This window comes from Bubalus kerabau, chromosome 18, assembly GCF_029407905.1.
Source record: "Bubalus kerabau isolate K-KA32 ecotype Philippines breed swamp buffalo chromosome 18, PCC_UOA_SB_1v2, whole genome shotgun sequence".
Taxonomy (NCBI): Eukaryota; Metazoa; Chordata; class Mammalia; order Artiodactyla; family Bovidae; genus Bubalus; species Bubalus kerabau.
Window position 1 is genome coordinate 34,548,383 of NC_073641.1, and position 27,090 is coordinate 34,575,472.

The window sequence follows — 27,090 nt, forward strand, 5'->3', positions numbered from 1 at the left end:
GCATTGTTCTATAGGCAGGTAGTTTCAATTATAACCCTGTAATGATACATAACAGTATCATTTTGAACCATTCTCAATAACATGAATATTATAGTTTTTTTAGTTAATCTGCTAAGTGAAAAAAAACTGTCTGTGGTTTTAATTTTGCATATCTTTGATGACCAGGGAAGTTGAATATTTGTTGTCTTTTTTTGTATTTGTGTGTATGTGTGGTTTTATGTATTGCTGTAAGTATGATAATTATTTGAATGGGCATGTCTAGTATTTCATTCCCAGGAGTTCTTAGGTGATGAGTTGTATAAGAGGGAGTTATATAAGGGATATCAAATGACATTCCTTGTATGTGGAATCTAAAATGAAATGATACAAATAAACTTATTTATAAAACAGAAACAGACTCACAGATGTAGAGAAAAAACTTATGTTGACTTGAGGGGAAGAATGTGGGGGAAGGGATAGTTAGGGACTTTGGGATCAACCTGTACACACTGCTATATTTAAAATGAATAACCAACAAGGACCTACTATATAGCACATGGAACTCTGCTCCATGTTATGTGGCAGCTTGGATGGGAGGTGGGTTTGGGTTAGAATGGATACATGCCATCACTTCATGGCAAATAGATGGGGAAACAATGAAAACAGTGAGAGACTTTATTTTCTTGGGCTCCAAAATCACTGAAGATGGTGACTGCAGCCATGAAATTAAAAGACGCTTGCTCCTTGGAAGAAAAGCTATGGCCAACCTAGACAGCATGTTAAAAAGCAGAGACATTACTTTGCAACAAAGGTCCATGTAGTCAAAGCTATGGTTTTTCCAGTAGTCATGTATGGATGTGAGAGTTGGACTGTGAAGAAAGCTGAGCACTAAAGAATTGATGCTTTTGAACTGTGGTGTTGGAGAAGATTCTTGAGAGTCCCTTGGACTGCAGGGGATCCAACTAGTCTATCCTAAAGGAGATTAGTCCTGGGTGTTCATTGGAAGGACTGATGTTACTTTGGCCACCTGATGTGAAGAACTGACTCATTTGAAAAGACCCTGATGCTGGGAAAGATTGAAGGTGGGAAGAGAAGGGGATGACAGAGGATGAGATGGTTGGATGACATCACCGACTTGATGGACATGAATTTGAGTAAGCTCCAGGAGTTGTTGATGGACAGGGAGGCCTGGTGTGCTGCAGGCCATGGGGTTGCAAAGAGTTGGACATGACTGAGCGACTGAACTGAAGACATGTATGTATGGCTGAGTCCCTTTGCTGTCCACCTGAAACTATCAAAACATTGTTAATTGGCTGTGTGTGTGTGTGTGTGTGTGTGTGTGTGTGTATATATATATATATAATATATGTAATATAAAATAAAAATTTTTTTTTAAAAAAGGAGAAAGAGGACGTGCAGGATTGTGGTTGACACATGAGCTCTGGAGTTAGGCTTTCTGGATTTGAACCCAGCTTCCTGAGTGATCCCCCATCTGCTGAACTCAGGCAAAGGAAGGGCATTTGAACTTCGAGGCAGTCACCCAGTTATAGGAGTAAAGATGAATAAGGCTCTCAAAAAGTAACCATGGCTGGCAGCTGTACCCCCAGAACTCATTCCTAAAATAAGGTGTGAGTCAAGTGCTCCGTTGATTCACCATTTTGAGACAGCTCTCTAAAACTTACAGTCATGATTTCCCACAAAATCATCTCACTGCAAATGAGGACATAAATCCTGTTGAAAAAAGAGAAGGGAAGAAAGGGCCAGAGGGTATTTCTAACATAATCTAATGGTTTTAGAATCTTTTACCTGTGATATTCTCTCCTGAAAAGTTATTGAATAATAAGGCACAGTATGAGTGACATAAATTGAGGAGATGTACTGTTATGAATTATCTTATTGCAAGAAAGAACAAAAGTTTCATTTACTAATTTTGTTTTCACCTTTATTTTAATGAACAATGTTTGACCTACTTATCAATTTATTCCACGTTGGTGTTAAGAATTTAGCTTGTGATTTTAGTCACTCCTATTAAAATAATAGTGGCTTTCCGCACTCCTTCCAGAGACTTTGTCAAAAAATGTTATTTTTTCCACCTCAAATATAGATCTGGCCTACAAATACCGAAGTGCTAATTAGGGCTTGTGCAAGATTGTTTCACTTGAAAAATTAGCTGCTTTTTTTTTTTTTTTTAAAGGATTTACTTTTCAAATTGTTCTGGTTTGAGTTTATAGCTAAAAAAAGGCATTTTAAAGTGATGGCTTACATAAATGATTTAAGTAAGAAATGAGTGAGAGGAAAAATGAAAAATATTATTCATTGACCCCTTTTGTGTTTCTGGTTATAATTTTTATAAATGCATTTTTTCATGTATCATTATTGTAGTTTGAGCATGTAACATATGACAGTCTCCTAAAATTAGAATATATTCAGATTTCCCTGTAGCCTTTCACAAGGCCCCTATAAAATCCAGGTGCACAACCAAAAATTAGTAAGAGTGAGAGACTGTGATTGCCATGGTATTGAAAATTTCTTTCTGGCGAGAGGCCACCATAATGAATAGAAACTGCCCTGGCAGCATTAGTTAAGGTGAACTCTTGTGAGAGTTTTGAAGTATGAAGGGAATCCTATTTCTTTTTTGTTCAGGTGAGCTGTTGCGATTTCTGATACCTCTTCCAGAACTAGATTCCTCATTCCATAAAATAAAAATTTCACACATCTTTCTGCCATTTCCGTTCCTATGTTCCCCAAATTTTTTCACAAGTATCCTCTCTCCACATTCCTCCATAGGCCACATCCTTCCCTAACTCCAGGCGTTTGCCCTGGCCTCTTGTTGCCTGGAATGCCCTCCTCATCCTTCTTTATGTGGCTCATTTTCTGCCTTCTTGGTGAAGCTTGTTCTCTATTATAGCATTTATTACCTTGTTACATTGTGATTAGCTGTTCGTTTGTCTCCTCCAGTAGATTGTGAGCACCTCGTGGGACCTTGTCCTATTCATCTCTGTATCCTCCGCATATGCGCACAATGCCTGGCACAAAAGAGGTGCTCATTAAGTGATGTTTGAGTCACTGAGCCAGAAGGTTAAAATATGAGCATCATTTTGCAGGCTTAGAAATGTTCTGCCCATGCTAGTTGCTTGACATTATCCTGCCATAGTCTAAGAAAGTGAAAAATGCCTTGTGTTCAGTAGTTCTTCCTGATGGCTTTATGATTGAGTTCTTGATTGGGCCCTGCTTGGAGAGGCTGGATAACCTGCCACCAGATGTTCTGTAATTCCCTTCTTTATTACAGTGACTAGTTTCCTCTGATTTCTCTGGGATCACTTTATCTCAAGGTGTGCCTTTTAATGCTGGCTGGAATAGATAGCTTTTATTCCTCAGCTAAAGGAGAACAAGCCATATGGTAGTTAACTAGATTTGCAAAGGATTATAAATTGGTGGCAAATAAACTGCCCTTTTAAATGCAACAGCCTGATAAGGCAGGAGAGAATTGGCATAGCAAATACACAAGTGCAGAGGAGTATTAAAGGTGTACTAAGTGGCATGGAATTAAGATCATGTGTTGCATTTAACAAAGTACACCCAGTAAAAGGGGTTTGATCTAGTGCTCAATAACCCAGAATAATGACAAAGCTGTAGGTTAATGTGTGTACTTTGAGGTCTTTATCGTAGAAAAAAAGAAAGATTGAGCTAAATCACGTCCAACTCTTGTGACCCTATGGACTGTAGCCTGCCAGGCTCCTCAGTCCATAGGATTTCCCAGGCAAGAATACTGGAGTGGGTTGCCATTTCCTTCTCCAGGGGATCTTCCAGACCCAGGAACTGAACCCAGATCTCCAGCACAGCAGGCAGATTCTTTACTGCCTAAGCTATGCAGGAAGAGTGGTTGTAGAACATCCAGCAACTGATGTAGACTTACAACACATAAGGGCTGGAAAGAATACTAGGCATCGCTTAAAGTTTACCTGTCACATTTTAGAGGTAAAAGGGCCTTAAGTGGTTCACATAAGAGCATAGTACAAGAAGGTATTCCCGCTAAAACCCAGAATCTATATCTTTTGACTCCAAAGCCAGTTCTTTGTTTCACACTCTGCTATCTTCTTAGTTTTTAAGGATAGGAGACATCAGATAAATTATGTATGGACAAAAGTCCTTCTCTTACAAACTATTGACATCAGTAAATTACTTTTTTTCTGTCAACCATAGTCATTTTTCTTTAATGGTAGGGGGGAAATTCTGCCTAAAATATCAGGGTGCTTTTTAAATTGTCATTCTTAACTTTTCATTTATTTATTTATTTATTTTTATTCTTAACTTTTCAAATATGCTGTTGATTTTCAGGAATGAGCTGTATATGCTCAGATGACATTTTAGATGCAGGACCTTGATCAGCTTTATTCACTTTAGTTTTCAGTTAGTGCTGTGAATGACTACCTCAGAGTTAGGACTAGCCCTGCTTTCCTAGTGATGACTAGAGGTTAAAATTCAATTTGTTGGAAGAAAACTGAAAACTGAAGCCAAATCCAGCCTCTTTGGTACCCAACACCAAATTAAGTTTTGGAGACAAGAGTTTTGGTTGAAGTAGAAAAGAATAGGTTTATTGTTTTGACAGGCAAAGGGGGCCACAGTGAGCTAATGCCTTCAGAACTGTGTGTGCCCATCGGGAGTGGGTAGTGAGAAGTTTTATAGTAATGCTTCAGAGAGGGATGATCATCTCATGGACATTCTTCTGATGATTCGAGTCAGTGTCATCAACCTTCTGGTTCCAACTGATTCTGGGGTTTGTGTGCTTGTGGGCAGCACCCCATTAATTTCTCTCAGCTGGTGGGGTTTTTAGTATCTGCAAAACAGCTCAAAGATATTGTTATGTTTATCCTTTGATGGGGAACCAGGAGCTTGCTCCAAGGCTACACTATTGTTTCTCTGACCATTCGTTCCTCTCTTGTCTCTGCATCCCTTCCCGTTCCTAATTACCAACTTTTTGAACCTGTTTATTGGAAGTGAGGAGGAAGGTCATGGATGCTGAATGAAACCTATTTCCTGTAATCAAGAGATGGGTAACACCAAAAGACTTTCCTATCCAGGATTCCCACAGGGTCTTGCTCAGTATCAGAACAAGTGATGCCAGTTGTAAAACTGATTGTTTGTCTCTGCCAGTTGTCCTAAGGGAGGAGTCATTTGCTCTTAATGCTAAAATCAGAGCTGAGACTGTGATGAATATGTTTGAATATCTTTTAGGACTTAAAGGTCTAGTTTTAGAAATTGAACTACAGAGAGAGGAAAGATGTTTTGAAGTTTATTTTTGCACCTTATGACTATTATACTATATCAGAGAAAGCAAACAGCATTTTAGTTTTCTTAATCAAATAAACAGGGTTCTGCCTTGCTTACTGCTTCCTAAAAATGAAACCATATTGAGAACATATAGAAATTTAAGTGAAAAATAAAGCTCATATTCAAAATGGCATATGCTAAACGATTTTAAATTTAGAAATTGAGTCATTCACAAACTGAATTCGAGTCACAATCCCTGTTGGGTTAAGCAGCTATTATCTGTGTTCTGGAAATGTTCGAGTTTAGCCCAATTCTCCTTTGAAGTTTCTGTGTTAAATACTGTGTTCTTGCATTATAAAAAGCTCCAAGGGTGATTAACAAGCCCCAACTGAAGGAAACAGTCTTAAAAAGTAACCTTTTAAAGTTTTAGCTGACATCACTAATAGGCAGTTTATCTGTGGCTGTAAAACCCAGCACAAACTTTTTTTCTCTCCTTGTTTCTCCATAACTCTCTTCATTGAAAATCGTTCCTAGTTAATTCTATTAATTATATCATGTCTCGCTGTTTTTCTTGGAGTGTGTGATAATGGTGTAATTTTTCTTACTATTATAGATAAGGCTGGTGCTTTGAATGAATGTGTTGGAGGTATTTTAATTCCTTTGGGTAGATGTTCTCATTTTAATTATTTCTTTGGATTTGCTACAGCCTAATGTTTTCTTTTAGAAAAAGATAGGACAAATAAAATGGGATATTTATAATACTTACTGAATGTTATTAAATCGTATACTTAGTGAAGGATGGCATTTTTTGGTTAAATAGAAAGTGTGAAGGCAGAATGCCATCATGGTGTAGACTATCTGGATATTGTATTAGTCAGTGGAAATGAAAATAATACTTATCATAAGCTGCATTTGAATTTGTTTAAAAAACAGTTCACTTCTACATAAACTATTCGATTAGTCCATGAAGTAAGTAATTTTTTTACTGTTGTTTTTTTTTTTTTTTTTGATCAATATGTCCTATTAATTTTCCTGCTAGTCACAGTTTTAATAAATGGAATTATTTTAGGTGAAGCTTTTCTCCTAATGAGTTCAAACTCATCCCATTTTCCACCTCATCCCGTGGTTCTAAATGAGACATTGTAGGGACAAAGAACTGTTTTTGTTTTGTAATGAGGAACATTAGGTTGAAGGTGATTATCATAAACTCAGGTTGAACAAGAGAAGAAAGGAAGATTCTTTCACTGTTCTCTGGGTATCTTTGCCATATTATAGTGTTTTTGCTGGTAGTTAGCTAAGCCCTTTTATTTCCTAGAAAAAATGACTAGGCTAGGTGTTATTTTAGAATATTAACTTTGATCCCTGTTTAATTGCATTCATTTAATTGGCTCATTTTATTTTTTTAACCAGTAGAGGCCATTTTCTATCTTCATTGTATCAGTATTTTTTCTGGCCTTGTATCATTCTCCAGTTTGATAAATATACTGTTTAATTTTTATACATTTTATTTTAGATATTGTAAAGTAGCTTATAAGGCACAGAAAATACACAAGATAACATCAGTTAAAAGTAGGGCCCTACAAAGAAAGAAAAGCAATGGTAAGGCTTTAAAATGGAGCAAGGACCAGAATGAAAAATTATACTGTAATAGCAAGTGCAAGATATCAAATAAAAATTATAGGACTTGTTTATATGGTTAGAAGTACACCTAATTTTTTTTAATTTATTTTTTATTTTCTATTGGAGTATAGTTGATTTGCAGTGTTGTTTTAGTTTGAGGTGTACAGCAAAGTGATTCAATTACACATACATACATTCTTTTTCAGGTTTATTTTCCCACATAAGTTATTACAGAACATTCAGTTCCCTGTTGTTGTTGTTTAGTCGCTCAGTCGTGTCTGACTCTTTGCGACCCCATGGACTGCAGCATGTGGGGCTTCCCTGTCCTTCACTATCTCCCAGAGTTTGTTCAGATTCATGTCCATTGAGTTGATGATGCCATCCAACCAACTCATCCTCTGTCTACCCATTCTCCTCATGCCCCAGTCTTTCCCAGAATCAGGTCAGGGTCTTTCCCAGAGAGTTGGCTCTTCACAGCAGGTGGCAAAAGTATTAGAGCTTCAGCATCAGTCCTTCCAGTGAATATTTAGGACTGATTTCCTTTAGGATTGACTGCTTTGATCTCCTTGCCGTCCAAGGGACTCTCAAGAGTCTTCTCCAACACCACAATTCAGAAGCATCAATTCTTTGGCGCTCAGCCTTCTTTATGGTCCAACTCTCACATCCATACATGACTACTGGAAAAAGTGTGGTTTTGACTATCTGGGACCTTTCTCAGCAAAGTGGTGTCTCTTCTTTTTAATATGCCGTCTAGGCTTGTTATTGCTTTTCTTTCAAGGAGCAAGTGTCTTTTAATTTCCTGGCTGCAGTCACTGTCCGCAGTGACTTTGGAGCCCGAGAAAATAAAGTTGGTCACTGTTTCCATTGTTTTTCCATCTATTTGCCATGAAGCAATGGGACCGGATGCCATGATCTTCATTCGAATGTTGAGTTTTAAGCTAGCTTTTTCACTCTCCTCTTTGACCTTCATCAAGAGGCTCTTTAGTTTCTCTTCACTTTCTGCTTTTAGGGTGGTGTCATCTGCATGTCTGAGGTTATTGATATTTCCCCCAGCAAGCTTAATTCCAGTTTGTGATTCATCTAGCCTTGCATTTCACATGATATACTCTACATAGAGGGTTTCCCAGGTGGTGCTAGTGGTAAAAAACCCTCCTGCCAATGCAGGAGACATAAGGGACAGGGGTTCAATCCCTGGGTCTGAGAGATGCCATGGAGTAGGGCACGGCAACCCACTCGAGTATTCTGGCCTGGAGAATCCCATGGACAGAGGAGTCTGGCGGGCTCAGCCCATAGGGTAACAAAGACATAGAAGTTAAATAAGCAGGGTAACAATATACAGCCTTGACATACTCCTTTTCCAATTTGGAACCATGTCTGTAACACGTTGTTCCGTGTCTGGTTCTAACTGTTGCTTCTTAACCTGCATATAGGTTTCTTGGGAGGCAGGTAAGGTGGTCTGGTATTCCTATCTCTTTAAGAATTTAACACAGTTTGTTGTGATCTATACTGTCAAAGGTTTTAGCATATTCAATGAGGCAGAAGTATATGTTTTCCTGAAATTTCCTTGCTTTCTCTGTGATCTAGTGGATGTTGGCACTAGTTTGATCTCTGGTTCCTCTGCCTTTTCTAAATGCAACTTGTACATCTGAAAATTCTCAGTTCATGTACTTTTGAAGCCTAGCTGAAGGATTTTGAACACTGCCTTGCTGTCATCTGAAATGATGTGAAAATTACTGCACACATGCAATTGTGCAGTAGTTTGAACATTCTTTGGCATTGCCATTCTTTGGGATTGGAGTGAAAACTCACCTTTTCCAGTCCTGTGGCCACTGCTGAGTTTTCCAAATTTGCTGGCATATTGGGTACAGAACTCTAACAGCATCATCTTTTAGGATTTGAAATAGTTCAGCTGGAATTCCATCACCTCCACTAGCTTTGTTCATAGTAATGCTTCCTAAGGTCCACTTGACTTCACACTCCAGGATGTCTGGCTATAGGTGAGTGATCACTCCACTGTGGTTATCCGGGTCATTAAGATCTTTTTTGTATAGTTCTGTGTATTCTTGCCACCTCTTCTTAATCTCTTCTGCTTCTGTTAGGTCCTTATTGTTTCTGTCCTTTATAGGGCCCATTTTTGCATGAAATGTTCCCTGGGTATCTCTAATTTTCTTGAACAGATCTCTAGTCTTTCCCATTCTGTTGTTTTCCTCTGTGCTATGCAGTAGGTCCTTGTTGATTATCTATTTTGTATATAATAGTGTATATGGTAATACCAAACTTCTAGTTTTCCACCCCCCTCAAAATGATCAAGTGAAGTACAACTAGTCTTGCTATTAAAACCAGACAGAATTTTATCTTAGGCACCCTGTTGTTGTTTTTAATTTTTTTAATTTATTTTTTAATTGAAGGATAATTGCTTTACAGAATTTGTTGTTTTCTGTCCAATATCAACATGAATCAGCCATAGGCATACATATGTCCCTTCCCTCTTGAACCTCCCTCACATTTCCCTTTCCATCCCACCCCTCTAGGTTGATACAGAGCCCTGTTTGAGTTTCCAGAGATATAATGCAAATTCCCATTGGCTATTTGTTTTACATATGGTAGGCACCCTGTTTTAATTGGAAGGAAAAACTCTTTATAACTGTGGTGTAGGTTTTCTCCAAGAGCATACTATTCTTGGAGCATTAAAAGACTGGTTGGGCTCCTTAATCATTTTTTTTGCTCAAACTTTTGCTGAATACTTGGAGGTCATGAGCTTAAGATTGTCTTCTAAGATGCAAATGGGAATGTAGATGTTCAGAATTGTCAGTTGTACCCAGACCCTTGCTCCTTAACCACTGTGAGCTCAGGATGTATTCCCTGTCTTCATTTAAGGGCTTGATAAAGATATTGAACAGGATAGGACCAAAGACACCAAAGTGTTACCAAGTCCAAGCTTGCTCTGCTCATCGCACAACAGGCCAATAAATCAGAGAAGAGTTGTTGAGGCAAGGAATATGACTGTATTCAGAAAGCTGGCTGACTAGTGTCTCCCAAAAACAATCTTATCAGAGTCTTAGGGAAGGGAGTAAGGAAGTAAAATAAAATGGCCATTAGTCTTGCAGTGTCTCCTGGAATGACCAGACTTGGGGAGGGGATGGGTTAATTTTTTCCTTCCTGTAGCCATCCAAGGGTAGACTGGGTCCTGGATAATAGCACTTTGGTTTAACATTCAGGCCGAGAGGCAGACCATTATGTATATACAGTATCCTTTTAGTGAACAAAAGCAATGAGAAGGAAAGGTTAAAATAAAACAGATGCAACATTTAGTCAGATTTTATTCTTCCCTGTAACGAAAGCACTAGAATAGGGGTCCTTTTTTAATGTGGGGTCTCACTGAGGCTGGGGGTAGAAATGGGTAGATGTTTATGTACAAATCCTTCGTAATCCTTAGAGGGATTTTACAGGTCAGTAAATATTTTTGTGTGTGGACAGATGTTGTAGCTTTCATCAGATTCTTAAGCAAGTACGTATTTCCCTCAAAGTTAAGAACCACAATATCAGAGGCCTCTAAGACTTTGTCAAGCCATCCAGTAGTTTTGTGGTTCTTCTGTTATCTTTCTGTCTCTGCATCAGAGCAGGCTCCCTGTTTTCTTCACTGTTGTATCTAGTAGGTGCTTAATTCTTATTTGTTGATTTTAAAGTGAATGAAACCAAGTCACATTTTCTCGGTACGTCTGTAAAACTGTAGCGTGAGGGAGTTGGCCAGGTGCTTTGTGAAATCATACTGTGTGCTTTTCTCTCGACTCAGCAATGCACTAGCTAGATCTGCAAATTAATGAAGTTCACTTGGCAGGGCTTGGTGTGGGAAAAAACTTGTCCTGGGGTCTAACGATGTTCTTTTATCTGTTTATGACCTTGTGGACCATTTGTTCAATAATCTTTCCCCTGCCCCACCACGCAACATGGATCTTAGTTCCCTGATCAGGAATCGAACCCTTGCCTCCTGCAATGAAAGTGCGTCTTCTTAACCCCTGGACCACCAGTGAAGTCTCAATAATTCATTAGCACACTCTTGTGAATAGAGCCCCAGTTTGAAAAGGAGTATATTTGCCTTTCCATACGCTGACATCTATGCCATTTTTTATTTGACTGTAATTCTGTGACTATATTTTCAGGCTTTTTAAGAATCCTGACTTGTAATTTTTGTGGGTCTACAGCCTAGAATTACTTTGGAGAATCTAGGTGTATCTTCTTGGAATTCAATTCCTTCTTAGCCGTATTAGTTCTTCCCTTTTCTTCTCCCTGATGGTGGAGCCAGAAGTGAAATGGAATTGAGCTGCTGTGCTTTATTCTGTTTTCTGTTTCCAGTGGTTGTGATTACCATGTCTGAACTCCCCATCAGCAGCAACAGAATCACCCCAGAAACCACCCTTCCATTGTCTTTAGTATTTGGACACAACTCACCTCATTACAATTTGTACTTTTTGACCTACCTGTTAAAGTTTCACGTGACCTCCTTTTGTCTTAGGTCATGCATGTCTCTCTTTTATATGAGCTTTTTTTTTTTTTTTTTAATTGAAGTGTAGTTGATTTACAATGTTGTGCTAATTTCTGCTGGACAGCAAAGTGACTTAGTTGTACACATATGTTCATTCTTCTTTATATTCTTTTCCATTATGCTTTATCCCAGATTGGATATAGTTGCTCGTGCTCTACAGCAGGACCTTGCTGTAATAGTTTGCATCTAAATGTAATAGTTTGCCTCTACTAACCCCGAATGCCCAGTCCATGCCCCGCCCTTCCTTCTCCCCCTTGGCAACCACAAGTCCATTCTCTATGTCGGTGAGTCTGTTTCTGTTCGTAGATAGCCTTTTTAAACTATGAGAAGACACACTGCTATCCATGTTATCATATTCTTTCTTTGTATACCATGTTCTCATTGTCAGGATGATCCGTTTTCATACTGTCAGAATGGGGGTTTTGAGCGCCTTACATCCCTCATAGTCTTCTATCATTTACAGTTTCTGACCGCTTGATCCTGATCTTTGTTTTTATCCTCTCAACTTTTCAAAATCTACCTCCCTTCAAAAACCAGGATACATTTTTGTGTATATCTTAAGATTCAGTTCCTGGCTTATTACAAATTCCAATTTTAAATTGTCACTTTCTTTCAGGGTTTCCATCATTTCTACTTTACCAAAGAATTTATCTTTATTGGTTAAAAGTCCAGAATCATGGTTTCTCTCACTGTTTCATTCTGAAAAATAGAACTTGTCAGAAGGCAATATCGAATTTATCAGAAGAATATGATGAACAGAAGATGTTCTAATAATTGACATTTTCCATGACATCACCCTTTTATATCACTGTTTTGTTTCTGAGCCAGTTTTGTCATTTCTGTTAAAAAATATGCCATCTACATCTTTAGTTTGGTGAGCACTCTTGATTATATGTCCATTAGTGCGATATTCTTTCTCCTTTTAAAGTCACTTTAAATACATTTTGTCACATCATTGCTAGGTCAGTGGCTTCCCAGGCTTGTGCCTGTTTTCGTGACATACCTTGTGCCTTTGAGCTTATTGTCATCAGACATTGGAGAATGTCCATTGGCGTGAGACATTCAATGACTATGCGGTTACATTTACAACTGTTTGTAAGGTTGCAGTTTCATTAATAGCCACTCATCTTTTCAGTTTTTGTGCCTTTCTATAAAGACATCTAAGACCCCATGTATTTTTCCAGACCTTTTCAGCTTTCATGCCATTTTCTACTATATTTTTGTAGTAGTCAAATTATTCCCTAGCATGGAGCTTAAGAAGCTGTGCACCTTCTTGCTCCTTTGGATGTTTTTTCTCTGTTAGATTTGTGGGGAAGGACGCCCTTCAGGCCAACCCTCCTTTTGCTCGACATTTCCTCTTTCTCTTCCCCGATTTTCTGGATTAAAGTAGTATAGAAAATACCTCTGCATCTTCTAAATTTTTCTGTTATTGCTCATTGCTTCCCTTCTCCATTTTTCTAGTCTTCCAAGGCTTTTTTTCTTTTTTTGCTAATTTGGGTACTGGTGTTTTTTTTTTTTTTTTTTAATGTTTCTAGCCATTGTGGCTTGTTATTTGCTTTTTAAGTTTCCTGATAAGAGAAGAATATTCATCCTAAGTCTTTCTGAAGGCTAAGATGACTCAGGAATAAAATCTGCAGTGTGATTCCTCCCCTTCCTCCCACCTCACTTTATTTCACTTGGTGAGGTTTGCAGGTGTGCAGCTTTTTCCACTAACAGCCTTCAGGGTTGGGCACACTTTTGTGGCCATAACCGACTGTTGTCACTAAAATAAAATATGAAATAAGGAGGTTATTACTTTGCTGCTCCTCTGTCACATTACCTGAGATATAAATAATGTTTGCCAAGGAAAAACAAAAACACTGTCACCCGAGGATGAATTCTTACCCTTCTCTGAGGTTTAAATTTTTGCAGAATTATAAAGTGGGAAGGGTTTAGGGCAGAGAAAGCAACCTTTTAAAACAAAGTTCAAATCAATAATAATTAACATTCACTGGCCTCTCTTTTCCTGCTAATAACTGAAGACAAGTACTAATTAGAGAAGCCTCAAGTGTCTGGATTTCTGGATGTACCAGATGGCTGCGTAAGAACTATGCGTCGTGCCAGGAAGAAGCCTGGGTTGCTCTTAGCTACCACCTCTCCTCCATTTTGATCTTGTCTGAGGACCCTTAAACATGCCCATCACTGTGCACTGAGGCTTTTTCTTTGTTCTTTCTTCTCTTGTCTTACCCATTTCTGATTTCAGGAGTACATTTCTGCCATGCTTAGTGAGTGCTCTTGTGAGCTTTTATTTTTACTTCTTCCTTAACAAACTCCTTCATCTTTTTCTTTTCAGATTTCCTTTGACTCTTACGTTTTTGTCTGATCTCACCAGATCCTTCCCTCTCTCCCCATTTGTTCTTTTTCAAGATCACACAAAATCAGCACAGAACCTTTCAGTTGCTAACATTAAGATAGTTCTGCCTCTTCAGGTTTTTTTTTTTGGTAAACTCTTTTCACAGATTGTCTGAAAACATATGTTTTCTTCTTTGGGTTTATACTTCAAATATTTTCTTCCTCTGTGATTAACTCTGCTAACCAACTCTGAGAAAGCTTTGATTTTTGTATAGAAATTTTCAATGCTGTTGAGTGTTGATATTGTTTTGACAAATGCTGCCCATGCATTTTCCACAAGATGAAAATCATTCCTATTAGGATGACAAAGCCTGGAACTGATTACACTTAACCACATTCTTGCTTTTCATTGGAGTTGTTTTACTGGGACACATTCTTTCACTTCGTTTGTTGTGAAAGTCATGATACAGTTGCCCTTGGTAAAGAAAATTGGTCTTGATTTGGTGTTTTTTTGTCGGAACTTTCTCCGATGGAACCCAGAAGAAAGTAGAGATTGGTTACCATCAACATTTTTGGCTAAGTGAGAAGTATGACTCCTTTTCTTTCCCCATGTGTTTCTTGCTCCTGCTGAAGGGTCATTGCAGGGAAACCAGTGAGGAAGCTGATGCAGTAATTCAAGCCAGAGCTGAGAGAGCCTGATCTACTGGAACAACGTTAGGCAGTGAGAATAATTTGCATTTTCTTAAAAAAATGTAAACAAAAAGTTTTTTTAACTTACATTTCATAATGTTGTAAATGTTTTTAGAGTTTAGAAACCACAGTTTTTAGGGCTCTATTTTCTTTTTAACATGTCCTTTTGATACATAGCTAACTAAGCAATTTATCACATCCTCCACTTATGTATTTCCTAGTTTTGGAAACCATCTACTTGATGTCTATTGCAACTTAAAAAAAAAAACAAACTTGCATGTTTTTTTCACCTCTTGATTATAAACGTAAACTTAAACAGAAATAACTTGTACTGTCACCTAGGGATAAAAATTAGCATTTCAGTACTAGTTTCCTTTGGTTTTTTCCTCTTAGTTTTTGCAGACATATAAATAATCGTTTGAGCCAATATATTAGTCTCTCAGTCATGTCCAACTCTGTGATCCCATGGACTGTAGCCCACCAGGCTCCTCTGTCCATGGAATTCTCCAGGCGAGAATACTAGAATGGTTTTCCATTCCCTTCTCCAGGGGATCTTTCCAACCCAGAGACTGAACCCCATACCATGTATATTTTAGTGTTATTCTATTGTTGATCCTTTAGGTTGTTCCCAACTCAGTTAAAAAAATTTTTTTTGTATGTGTTTTTGGCTGCCCTGAGTCTTCATTGCTGTGCTCAGGCTTTCTCTAGTTGCGACATGAGGAGGGCTGTACTCTAATTACCATGCATGGGCTTCTCATTGTGGTGGCTTCTCTTGTTGTGGAGTATGGGCTCTAGGTTTGCGGGCTTCAGCAGTTGTGGCTCAGAGCACTGGCTCAGTAGTTGTGGCTCACAGGCTTAGTTGATCCATGGCATGTGGGGTCTTCCTGGACCAGGAATTCAACCTGTGTCCTTTGCCTTGGCAAGCAGATTCTTGACCAGTAGATCACCAGGGAAGCCCCAACTCAATGTTATTTTAACAAATTCTATGGCCAGCATTTTCATGAATAGTAAATCTTCACACATATCCTCAATATAATGGCTTCATATATATCCTTAGAATAATATCCTCAGAATAAATTTTTTAAAGTCAAGAATTTCTTTGAAGGCTTGAGTTGAATAAGTGTAAAATGTGAATGAACTCTAATGGCTGAAATTTCTGGCTTGTTGAAGAGGTGGAAGTTGCTCTGCATTTCCTATATCCACCTCCTGTTTACCTGATCCCTACCTTGGTTGCAGTAGATTAAAAAAGAATCAATATGCAGGAGGCCTAATAACCTGATGGATATGTAAAAAGTGAGGGCTATGTTCTTGATATATCAGAGTATAGAGAACTTTGGAGGAAAAGATACAGAGCACAGTGATGGGGAGCCCCCTTCCTCCCCCTGACTCATTCTCAGATGAATATTAGATATACATCTCTACTCACTATTTCATTTTTGGATTCCCACATGTTTACTGACACTTCCTTGGAGTCTTTGTTCGATCAGAGAAGATGGTTTTTATGTACCATGTCCTGTTTTTTTTTCAGCTATTTGAGAGCAGTGCATAATAATGAAATTGACTCTTGTTAATCCCCATTATTCTTTCATTGTGGAAGGAGTATGATTTGGGCATACATGGTAGAATAGCATAAGGAGGGGTGCTTAACCTCAAAAACTTCTGAAGAGTTCAATTACTAGTTTAGGAGACAAGTATAATACAACTCCCTTTGTACAAGTCATTTCCTTTGCAGATAGTTCTTTGCTTTGGGTATGACATCTATTAAACTGAGTACTCTCAGTCTTCAAGATAATATTTTTTCTTGGCACCAGAAAGATAATTTTTTTATCTCAACAATGTTGATCTTAGTTTTTCTTAATCCTTTTTACTCTGAGGGTTTTTTTTTTTAATGTTGATATAAAAATTTTTCTTTTGTCCTTTTTAAAAATGAGTTTTAAAATAGCAGACTGACTTGGGACATTTGGTATTGCTATAAAGTACCTTTATGCTCTATGAATAATTTTAATTTTTAGAATTTCTAGTTTGTTAATATTTTCTTTTTCAAATTTCTGTATTGAAATTAATGATCAATCTTAAATTATTTCAGCAATTGCAGTTCTATCACGATCCTAGGAAGCTAATAACAGGAATAATTAAAAATGGTTACAAATAGCATTTGTGTCTATATTTAAAAAGCAATTGACCAAGCAGATGTTGTTACAGATTTTTGTCTTTGATATGATAAATTTCCATTAATTTTGAAAATCTGGGTTTAAGGGATGTGCTTTCAAATTTTGCATAGTTGAGCTGCAATTTGTGAAAGTTCAAGCAGCTGTACTTACAAACATTTGACAAATTTGTAGCTGAGGCTGTTTTAAGCAAAGTTCTAGAACTTTATGTTCTGTGTTTTATGTTCAGGCCATGTATTTGAATTTCTTCTCTTTTTGTGGGTGTAGAAGTTTGTGTATATGTATGTATATGTGTATTCTTTCTCTCTGATGTATATGTAGATTTGTATATGATATTTGTATGTATATACATATATATATTTTACATTGTGTGTCCAACCTAAGTTGGAGGTAAAGATGAATATTCTTTGTTTTTTTAAAATAAAAACATTCAATTTAAACTCTCATTATTTAATTTAAAATGTTTTTCTCTTTGCTTAGGTTGAAGAAATTGTTGATATTGGATCATTTGCCCCAGAAGACATTCATATTCCTAAGATTTATGTACATCGCCTTATAAAGGGAGAAAAATATGAGAAAAGAATTGAGGTAATTGACTTACCTTGTTTGTCAGTATTTATGGATCTGACTGTCAGAGAGATGTGTCCCTGGAGCTATTCCAGATGATAAGGAATTAAAGCTGAACAGGAAGTCTTGCTTTGAATCTTAATAGACGCTTCTCATGTGTCCATCTTGAGGGGATGTCTGTGTGATTGTCTAGATTAACAGTGCCTTGTGTTTACAACATGTATATCACTAAATTACATGATTCTCCATACTGTGTCTTCCAAGCTTTTGTAACTGTTCTAATTTATAATGCATAGTTTTGGATGGCTGTCCTGCAAGATAGAGAACAATAATCAGGTCTTTGGTTGCTTTACCCCTGCTGGACTCTTAGTGTTTGAGTGTTCAGCGCTAACTATTTTGATGTCTTTTCATGTTTTTCCACAAGTGTTGGGCTCTGGGCGGCTGGTGGATAGATATGAGATCACGATAAGGAGAGGCTACCAGGAGCATTGGAGGTATACTAAGGCTACTGAGAGCATGAAGATCAGCTGGATCAGAGTTGATATTAAGATTCAGAAATGTGTAGGGATCCGCAACAGAACAGACAAGCAGTAAGAGATACCAGAGATTCAGAGATGCCCTCTACCTGTTGACATCAAACAGGAAGAGACTGCAATCTAAAACTAATGTCAGCGGCCAGGGATCAAAAAGAGGACATTTGCAAACAGGGTCAGAGTCTGTGTCAAAGAGACCTAGTGATGGAAATAGTTTTCTGACTGGTTTCTGGATATATCTATGATTTCTGTGATGCACTTATAGCAAAACCAGTCTCAACTCTGCAGGTGGAAATAGGAGATTGATAGCAGCAATACTTGGTAAACACATTCTGGTAGCCCCACAAAAAAACAGAGTCGAAAGGTCTATTTGTTCTCTTTGTTCCAGCTCCATCCGTGAGCACCCGAGGAGAATTCAGCTGTAGGACTCTTAAGAGTAACAGTAGTAGCACTCTTTGTGACAGTAACAGAGGAATTATTCGCTTCAGAGATAGAACAAGTGTATCTTCATCTTCAAACAAATCTGACCTTTCATTTACTTCCTAAAGAATAATTTCTGTCATCAAATGTCATCCATGTTACTCTTCTTTTGTTAAAAAAAAAAATCTATATTATATTGCAGATTTGCTTCCTGTTAGTAATGGGGGAGAGTTAAAATTTTTTCCAATACAGTTTCGTATTTCAGCAGTGATAAAATACAAGGCATACCTCAACCATGAATAATTTATTTGTTTATTTTAAAGCGTTTATCAATCCGGAAAGAGGAAGATATAAAAACCACATCTGGTAAACCTGCAGATAATGTCAGGGAACGTATCATCAAGCGGGCAGCCCTTGAATTTGAGGACGGCATGTATGGTATCCTTTATTCCTTCTGGGGCTGAGCAAAGACAGCCCTTTTTACATATTCATCAGGTTACTAGACTTCCTGCATAGGGATTCTTTTCTAGTCCATTGTAGCTTCTAAAGCAATTGATCAGTTTTTACAAAATGTGGCACATAACCTAAAGATACAAAGATAAATGGAATTGAAATTATAATCCTTTTACCTTCTTGAAGCAAAATAGTGACTGAAAATTTGCTTAGCTATTCTCTGATATACAGTGAATTTCAGTTCAGTTTGGCATTTGGCTAAAGTTAATTGGGAAAAGAGATTACCCCAGATGAAGGTTTAAATTCTCAGAAGTACTAGTTATAACCAATGCTATTTGCTTTCTCTGTGTTCTGACATTTACATACTCATTTGAAACATAAGATCCAACTTCATAACAGCCTCTTGTTTCCCATGACAAAGATCCCTGTGAGTGTACCCTTTTATGTCTAATGTTTTGTATTCAACGAATGATTCAATTCTGCTTTAGATACTTTGTCAAGAAAAGGGTAGATAAAGTGTTTGGATTTTAAATGTGTTTAAATGTCAGTGAGTCTGCCATTTTGCTAATTTTCGAGACGTTAACCATTGAACTATATAATACAAATAATATATATAAATTCAAATAATGTATGATAAGGTAAATATTTGTTGAATGGTGAATGCAGTAAAGCCATACTTAAAGTCCTGGGACAGGAGGTAGAAACATGGCATGTGTATCCATTCTCTGAACTTCCTCTGGTCCATAAAAACCTTCTTTCAGACAGATATTGACTGGGAAAACTCCCTTTTTTTTACTTTCTTCTTAACTCCATCACTTCATTTTTTTTTTAATCTTTCAGCTTATGCATTGGTTTATGGCGGGAATTCACACAGGGAAGAGAATATTATAGTGCCTTCTTTCTCAGCTCCCATATCAGCAAGTTACAGAGTCAACCAAATTGGCTGAGCAGATGAAAGCTTGTCTGTGGGTTTTCTTTTTACCTCCAGTCAACTGGTTTACCATTGACACTGTTAACACTGACTAAATGATAACTCTGCTTTTAGATGTATTGGCTTCTCTTATAGGTATCCTTTATTCACTGTCATTGTATTGCCTATGAAAAATATTTGCAAGTCAGTTCATAAAATGGTCTTTCCACAGCACCTACTCTTTTTCAACCCAAATTGCATGGACTTTTTTCTCTCTGGTGTTTGACTCACTAAATAATATTAAAGAACTGAAAATTGCAGCATATGATAAGAAAGTTGAAGTATAAAACTTGGAATTTGGATTGCCCTTTCTTGAAAATAACCTGCTCATAATGGAATCAGTACCTCAGTGTGTTACGTGAGTCACTGTGAGAAACACAGTTAACTCTATGCTAGATGGTTTGGTAGGAGGTAATCCAAGTAGCTATCCTCATACCTTCATAGACTCCCTATACTCACTAGAGGTGACCTGGCACGTTGGGTTGTTTTGCTGGCCTTTGTAGTTTATAATATGGTACCATATACACACTTTATCTTTTCTGGCCTTGATTCTTAAAGCACTCCCTGTTATTAGAATCTCATCAGAGTGCTGTTATTCTTTACTTGTGTCAGGGTCTGTGGTGTGCAGTAGTGGATAGCATGGACAGTGGTTCTAGACAGTGTCAGTTGTTTTTTTTTTCTTTTGGGCCATGCTGTGTAGCTTGTGGGGTCTTAGTTCCCCCACCAGGAATCAAGCCCAGGCCCACAGCAGTGAAAATGCCAAGTCCTAACCACTGGATGCCAGGGAATTCCCACAGTCAGTCAGGATTTCTGATCTGGTCAGCCGCTTTGATCTTGAGAGGCAAGATCAAATTCACACCACTGCCTACAAGTCAGGACTTTGATCATCTGAAGAAGGTTTAATAGCCTCAGTTAGCTCTTTAAAAAAAAATTATTGAAGTATAGTTGACTTACAGTGTTGTATTTAATTTCTGCTGCACAGCAAAGTGACTCAGTTAGGCATACATAGATTCTTTTACAGCTTATTTTCCATTATGGTTTGTCATAGGATATTGAATATAGTTCCCTGTGCTGTACAGTAGGACCTTGTTTTTTATCCATTCTGTATATAATAGTTGGCATCTGCTAATCCCAATCAGTTAGCACTTTGATGCTGTAGCATAGCTTCTTTTTAATAGATGGTCTCAGATGTGTTCACTGAAACTTAAGCATCCCCACCATCCTCTTTATGTCTTAGAGAAGATTCAGTTACTGATGGATGTTATTACAGTGACCCAAAGGAATCCATACAATTTAGGTAGACATTTTGGTGTCGTCAGAAAACTTTGTTAAAATTCAAACACAGAAGCCCCTTGTAAAATATTTTTAATCATCTTTAGTCTCAGTTGGAGTTTTGAATAGTGAAAAATGCTTTTAAACAAAGCTCAGGCCGTGTTACATCAGTCAGCAGTCATAGTACATATATCATAATACATTAGTCCTAATACATAGTATATAAGTCCTAATACAAGCCAAAAATTTGCTAAATGTGTCTTACAATAAAAATGACCTTTTGATTAGTTTTCTGAAGCCACTACTTTGATATCTTCATGGTGAAAGCTGTGATTATTTGAGAGATTTTCTTTTTGAAAAAATTACAAAATAATATCTAGAGAGTGGTGGGAGAATACATTCAGAAAAAGTGACTTTAAATGCTCTGTGCAGATTTATTCATGTAGCAGATTTATGACATAATCTCTACCTTTTGTATGTTGGACCTTAACATCTTTTATTCCAGCCAATTTGGGCATAGGAATACCACTTCTGGCCAGCAACTATATCAGCCCCAATATGACTGTCCATCTGCAAAGTGAAAATGGAGTCCTGGGTTTGGTAAGACAAAAATTAAAGTTTTATTTATCCAGTCTTGATGGAAAATAAGATTTTTTATATAGTGCAGTCTTCTTAGAGTTGTTAGCTTAGATTTTCCAATCTTATTTTTCTTTCTCTTCATCCTCATAATAAATGTTTAACTTTTCCCATAAAATGGTAGTACTTATGAACATGTCCTGTCACATTTTATGGAGTAGATGGTAGTTTCCCAACTCCATGAGCTTTTCAGTCACTCCTCATTTATCACTGTATGAGCTTCCATCTCCCCTATTACACCGACTTCAGGGACCTCACACCAGCCTGTTCAGGTAAACTATTTATTAACCTGTGTGTGACTGCACAAGATAATGAAGATTACTAATAATCCTACATTAAATAAAAATCAGCAAGTCTCAGCATGAGAAACTGAAGAGTAACATTTCTATTGATGCTTTAGAACAGGACATTTTTTGACAGTTGGCTAATTCGAAAAGTTTTCATGTCATAATCATTTTGAGGCCATGTTGTTCAAAAGGGTAGAATTTTCCCTTTCTCAAGAATAACTTTTCAAATGGGCTCAATATTCTCATAGAATTTGACCATTCCTTTTATTTTAATATTTATTTAACATAAAATAAAATTAAATACTTTAGCTTCCTGAATAACTTTTATTTACTTATTAATTATGGCAGAGATTACTTATTGTCTGACAATTTATAATATTCCTAATCTTTTATTATTTCTCAGTAGATCTTAACTGTTAATACAGTACAAATTGTACATATGGAAAATGTATATCCAGCATTTAAAATATAAATTATGGTCATGAGCATGTAGTTGATTCTGATTGAGGCAATGATTGTGACCATTTTCAAAAACACAAAAATGGTAATTGTCTGGATAAAAAAAGATTCATACTGCAAAGACTCACATTTTTCAGATACCTTAGAGATTATCTAGAGTGACCAGATCCCTCATTTTGAAGACAAAGGAAATAAGTTGATATGCATAACTATGATCACTGTTTAAAGAAAAATTTACACAGGTCTAAAACATTAGTTACCATTTCAGTTTATTTAAAGAATACATTTTTGATCCCATTTTTTGAAAGTATGTTAAAGTTTCACAGCCACTATTTTCTCTTTCTTGGCTCTAACTTAGACCTTTTCTTTCCTCTTTTTCTATTTCCTCTCTTTTAGTTTAATATATGTTATGTTATGAAACTGCTCACCCTATTCAAGTTATTAGAGATGGTTTATAAAAATACATAAAAAATAAAAACTTAGGATTACCAGTCAAAGGGACAATAAGGGCATCAAAAAGATGAGACTTGCTTCTTCAGATCCTTCTAGCCCAATAAAGTAGCCATTTAGTTTGTATTCATTGAGCTGGACAGGACTGAAGCAACTTAGCAGCAACATTGATATACTATAGCATAGACTGCATAGTAGATACTAAATAATTACTTTTTTATTGACCTGGATTTCCAATAGCTTAACATTTCTTTCAGACTCTGGTAGTTTGAAGAAACTATTTTTCACTTACCCGATCACACTTATTAGCGTAGAAAAGACTAATCAATGTGAGATACAGAACCATGAAAACATCAGGATTACTTTGAAAAGGTTCACCTCAAGTCTTCTGATAATCATTTCCTAAGGTTTTAAATGAGTTGTTTGCATTAAAGTTTTAGTGTGTGATTCAGTGAGAAACTTGTTTTCCTAACTGGACATGTGCTTTATTTTACAGGGTCCATACCCATTAAAAAATGAAGTTGATGCAGATCTAATCAATGCAGGTAAAATAACTCTTTACATGTTCTTCCAGCATTTTCCTTTGCTATTAGTTTCGTTCTCTGCCAAATGATTTTAGAGTAAGGAGTTGGGCTTGATTCTTTGATGTTTCCTGGAGAATATGCACTATACTTTACTTGGAGGAGGCGAGAGAAGCCTTCCCAGTGCCATCTGGGTCTGCTTGCCCATCAGAGGTCTCCCCTATTTAGGGCAGGGTAAGATATAGGGGAAATTGCAAGAGGGGCTACAAGAAATGGCAGGAGCTTTGGTGGGTCAATCAGGCGCCATCCTGACTGTGCACAGAGAATGCTCTCAGATGGGGTAACTAGAATTAAAGGAAAGGATAGTTTACAGGGCTGTAAACAGGGTTAAGGCAAACCAGAAAGGATGTTGAAGTACCACAGGGAGTTCTTATCACCCTTGGGCCTTAAGGGGCAACTGTGGGAGAGGGTCACCAGACAGGAATAGGGTCTTTGTGGAGGAACACAAACATCTTGCAGAAACCTGCATGAGGGTGAGGATGGGAGTCTCCTCTGCTGTATCTCCTGCTTGTGCCTCCAATTGGCAGACCCCAGGCTGAAATAGATCTGTCTTCTCATGATGAGAAGGTGGGAAGTGGATCCATAATAGCAGCCAAAGCCAAGATCTTGGGCTCTGGGGTTTTTGTCGTGGGTAATATGTTCTGTCCTCTAATCCAGGGGTCTGTAACCACTAGAATCCAATGTCTGATGATCTGAGGTGGAACTGATGTAATAATAATAGAAATAAAATGCACAATAAATGTAATATGCTTGAATAATCCTGAAATCTTCCCTCTACCCTCTGGTCCATGGAAAAATTGGCTTCCATGAAACTAGTTGCTAGTGCTCAAAAGATTGGGGATTGCTGCTCTAATTGACATGAGAGTTAGGAGTTGTTTGTTGATTAGTTGCTAGGTCGTGTCCAACTCTTTTGTAACCCCACAGACTGTAGCCAGCCAGGCTCCTCTGTCTGTAGGAGTTCCCAGGCAAGAATGCTGGTTAGTAGAGCATCCTTCAAAACTTCAAGGGTACTTAAGGATGTACTCTGCTACTCATTGCGACCTAATGATATAGGTGATAAATACAGAGTTTCTTTGAATTGGGAACTCTAGCCTGTCTTCTCCTATGCTCTGGTATTCATATGCTTTGCCTTTTATTATTAGCCTTTTATTTGACTGGGACAGAGAGTCACACATTGCAGCAGCCTGGAGGAGGAAGAAAAACAGGTCAGACCTTTTGGCCTCCATCATTGCCCATACGTGAGGCAATACTGCCACTGTGTTGGAGCTAAAGATTTTCTTTAGAATGGAGTTTCCCATAAGAAGCTAATTTTTATATTCCAGCATGATTTTCTTTATCCTTCTTTTACTTCTATTCACTCTACCCCCACAAAAGTATAATTCTTACTTTGTGTTCAAAAATAATATGTGTAAATTTCTGAAGAGAAGCAACAGGAACCAAATATAAAGGCCAGCTGCCAAGTAGAATTGATGTTTAATACTTAGGAGTTTTGGAAGTAAAACAGCTTCTGGTTGAATAGTTGAATTAGTTAACATGACTTAACTCTGAAAGGCGCACTGTGATAAAGCAATGACATTTAACCAAGGCTGTGATTTAATTGTACTGTACCCTTTAGCAATAGCTCATTGATCTGTGAAAATATTTGCTGCTTGGTTTAATTAATTTATGATGTTAGTGAGTTATTTGCAAAATGAATAACTCCATTTTCCAAATTTCAGGCTTGAGCTCATAAAACCCACTTTCTTTGGAAAGTAGTTAATCTTTTCAGTGACATCATTGGAGAGTAGACATTTCTGAGTCCATTGAGCTTAAAAGTAGCCCAAGAAGCCACCAGTTTTAGATATATATATCATATATATATATATATATATATATATATATATATATATATATATAATCTTAAAGTACTTTGTAAAACCAGAATTCATTGCTTTTGGGAAGCCAGGCTGCCAATCAGTTCAATAGTATTCTATCTCTTTCATCCAAGTCCTTTTTGGGATTTATGATGCTTTTGACTTTGGAGCTAAGTTAGAGGGGAAATACTTTGAACTCCAGAACCCAGAACATAAATTGATGATTTCCTCAACTCCCCAAGTTTGGACATTACCAGGAAGATTAGCCCATTGTTTGTGTTCATTTGAAAGGATTTTCATAGAAATCCGTTAGAACAAAGACAGAGTTATGTTTCTGGGCATAAAAAGTGTATTAAAATAATAATTAGAACTATTTCTAAGGATCCTCTTTTCTAAATAATTTTATATGGTTATGTAACAATGAATGACCACTTGTATAGAATCACACAATTTACAGCATATTTTTTCACATATATGATCAATATATCAAGTAAAAATTGAGCCTCAAGTGAAAACTTTTTATACACATTGGGAAACTGAAGCCCAGAAAAGTGAAGTGATGTGCTCAAGATCAGGTTGCTAGGGACAGATTCACATGTAGTCTCCTGCTCTTGGCCTCAGGCCTTTTTCTCTGCACATTGAGCTACATCCACTGATAACTTGAGAATTTACAAGGGTGCAGAAGGCAGCATTTAGAACATTTCCGAGATCTCAGGAAGATTTGCAGCATCCTAGTGCAATTGTGAAATTTCTAATAAATCTCATGTTAGCGTTCATATTAATGTGCATTTTGCATTCTTTCTTATTTCTTAATATTTTTCTTATTTTAATATCAAAATGTTTTTAATGACTTCTTCTTGGTCATTGTTCAGTCGCTAAGTCATGTCTGACTGTGCGAACCCATGGACTGCAGCGTGCCAGGCTTCCCTACCTTTTGATTAAAAAGCTACTTAGAGAGACTCAGCAACTAAACAACAACGACTTAGAAAGAACCATGTTAATCTCATGGCTTTTGAATATCCTTGTTTCCTGCCATGTGCCTCTAGAGCAGTGGCTTTCAATGGGAAAGAGGGGTGATTTCACCTTTCTGGGGACATTGGATAATGTCTGGAGTGCCAGTGTTACTGGCATTTAGTATGCAGAGGCCAGGGATGCTGTTAAGTATCCTGCAATAATCAGAGCAGTTTCCAGCCCCCAGCATCAGCAGTATCTGCTCTAGAGGTCTGCGTGCCATATCTGAAGAATTACAGGCCTGCAGTCTAAAGTACAAATAGTACCACATTCAGGATCTCTCTAATGGTTGTGACTGACCTTTCCAGATTGATCTTTCGGTATAGCTGAGTTCACCCATACTGAACTGCTCGATCTGTTCTGTTTCCTTCCTCCATGACTTAGCTCTCTCAGTGCCCTTTCTTTTTTGTTTCGTTCTATCCCTTGTTCATCCCCGTCTCTTTATCGGTAATGCCTATCCTTCAAGTCCTAGTTCATTTGTCCTCTCCAAATCCTTTTGCGGCTCAGCAGTGCTTCTCCTTCGAACCCACAACACATTTAGCATCTCATAAGCATGCCACATTTTGCCTTGTTATTATTTGTGTATATTCATCTCTCTTGCTGAGTATTGTGTTCCTTTTGTTTAGGGCGTGCATGCTTACTTGGTTGTTACAGTCATGTCCAACTCTTTGTGACCCCATGGACTGTAGCCCTCAAGGCTCCTCTGTCCATGGGATTCTCCAGGGGTGGGTTGCTGTGCCCTTCTCCAGGGGATCTTTCCTATCCAGGGATTGAATCTGTATCTCCTGCATTGCAAGCAGATTCTTTACCCACCTGGGAAGCCCTTGCTTAGGGCAGTGGTTCTCAAAGTGTGGTTTTCAGAGCCACAGCATTGGCATCCCCATCACTGGGGACTTCTTAGAGATGAAAATTCTCAAACTCTGGGAGTTGTGCTCAACAGTCCGTGTTTTTATAAGACCTCCATGTGATTCCGATGAGTGTTTGAGAACCATTTGT

The 27,090-nt window shown here is 37.6% G+C and overlaps 1 protein-coding gene across 4 annotated transcripts in view; it reads left to right on the top strand.

Moving 5' to 3' along the window:
• OXCT1 (3-oxoacid CoA-transferase 1) overlaps window positions 1-27,090 on the top strand; it is a 166,749-nt gene that overhangs the window by 61,906 nt on the left and 77,753 nt on the right. For all 4 annotated transcript variants that reach the window (XM_055555079.1, XM_055555078.1, XM_055555077.1 and 1 more), the window contains 4 exons: window positions 17,083-17,190; window positions 18,446-18,560; window positions 21,323-21,417; window positions 23,146-23,194. In XM_055555079.1, the coding sequence (XP_055411054.1) occupies window positions 17,083-17,190; window positions 18,446-18,560; window positions 21,323-21,417; window positions 23,146-23,194 (367 nt within the window). The remainder of the gene's footprint in view (window positions 1-17,082; window positions 17,191-18,445; window positions 18,561-21,322; window positions 21,418-23,145; window positions 23,195-27,090) is intronic.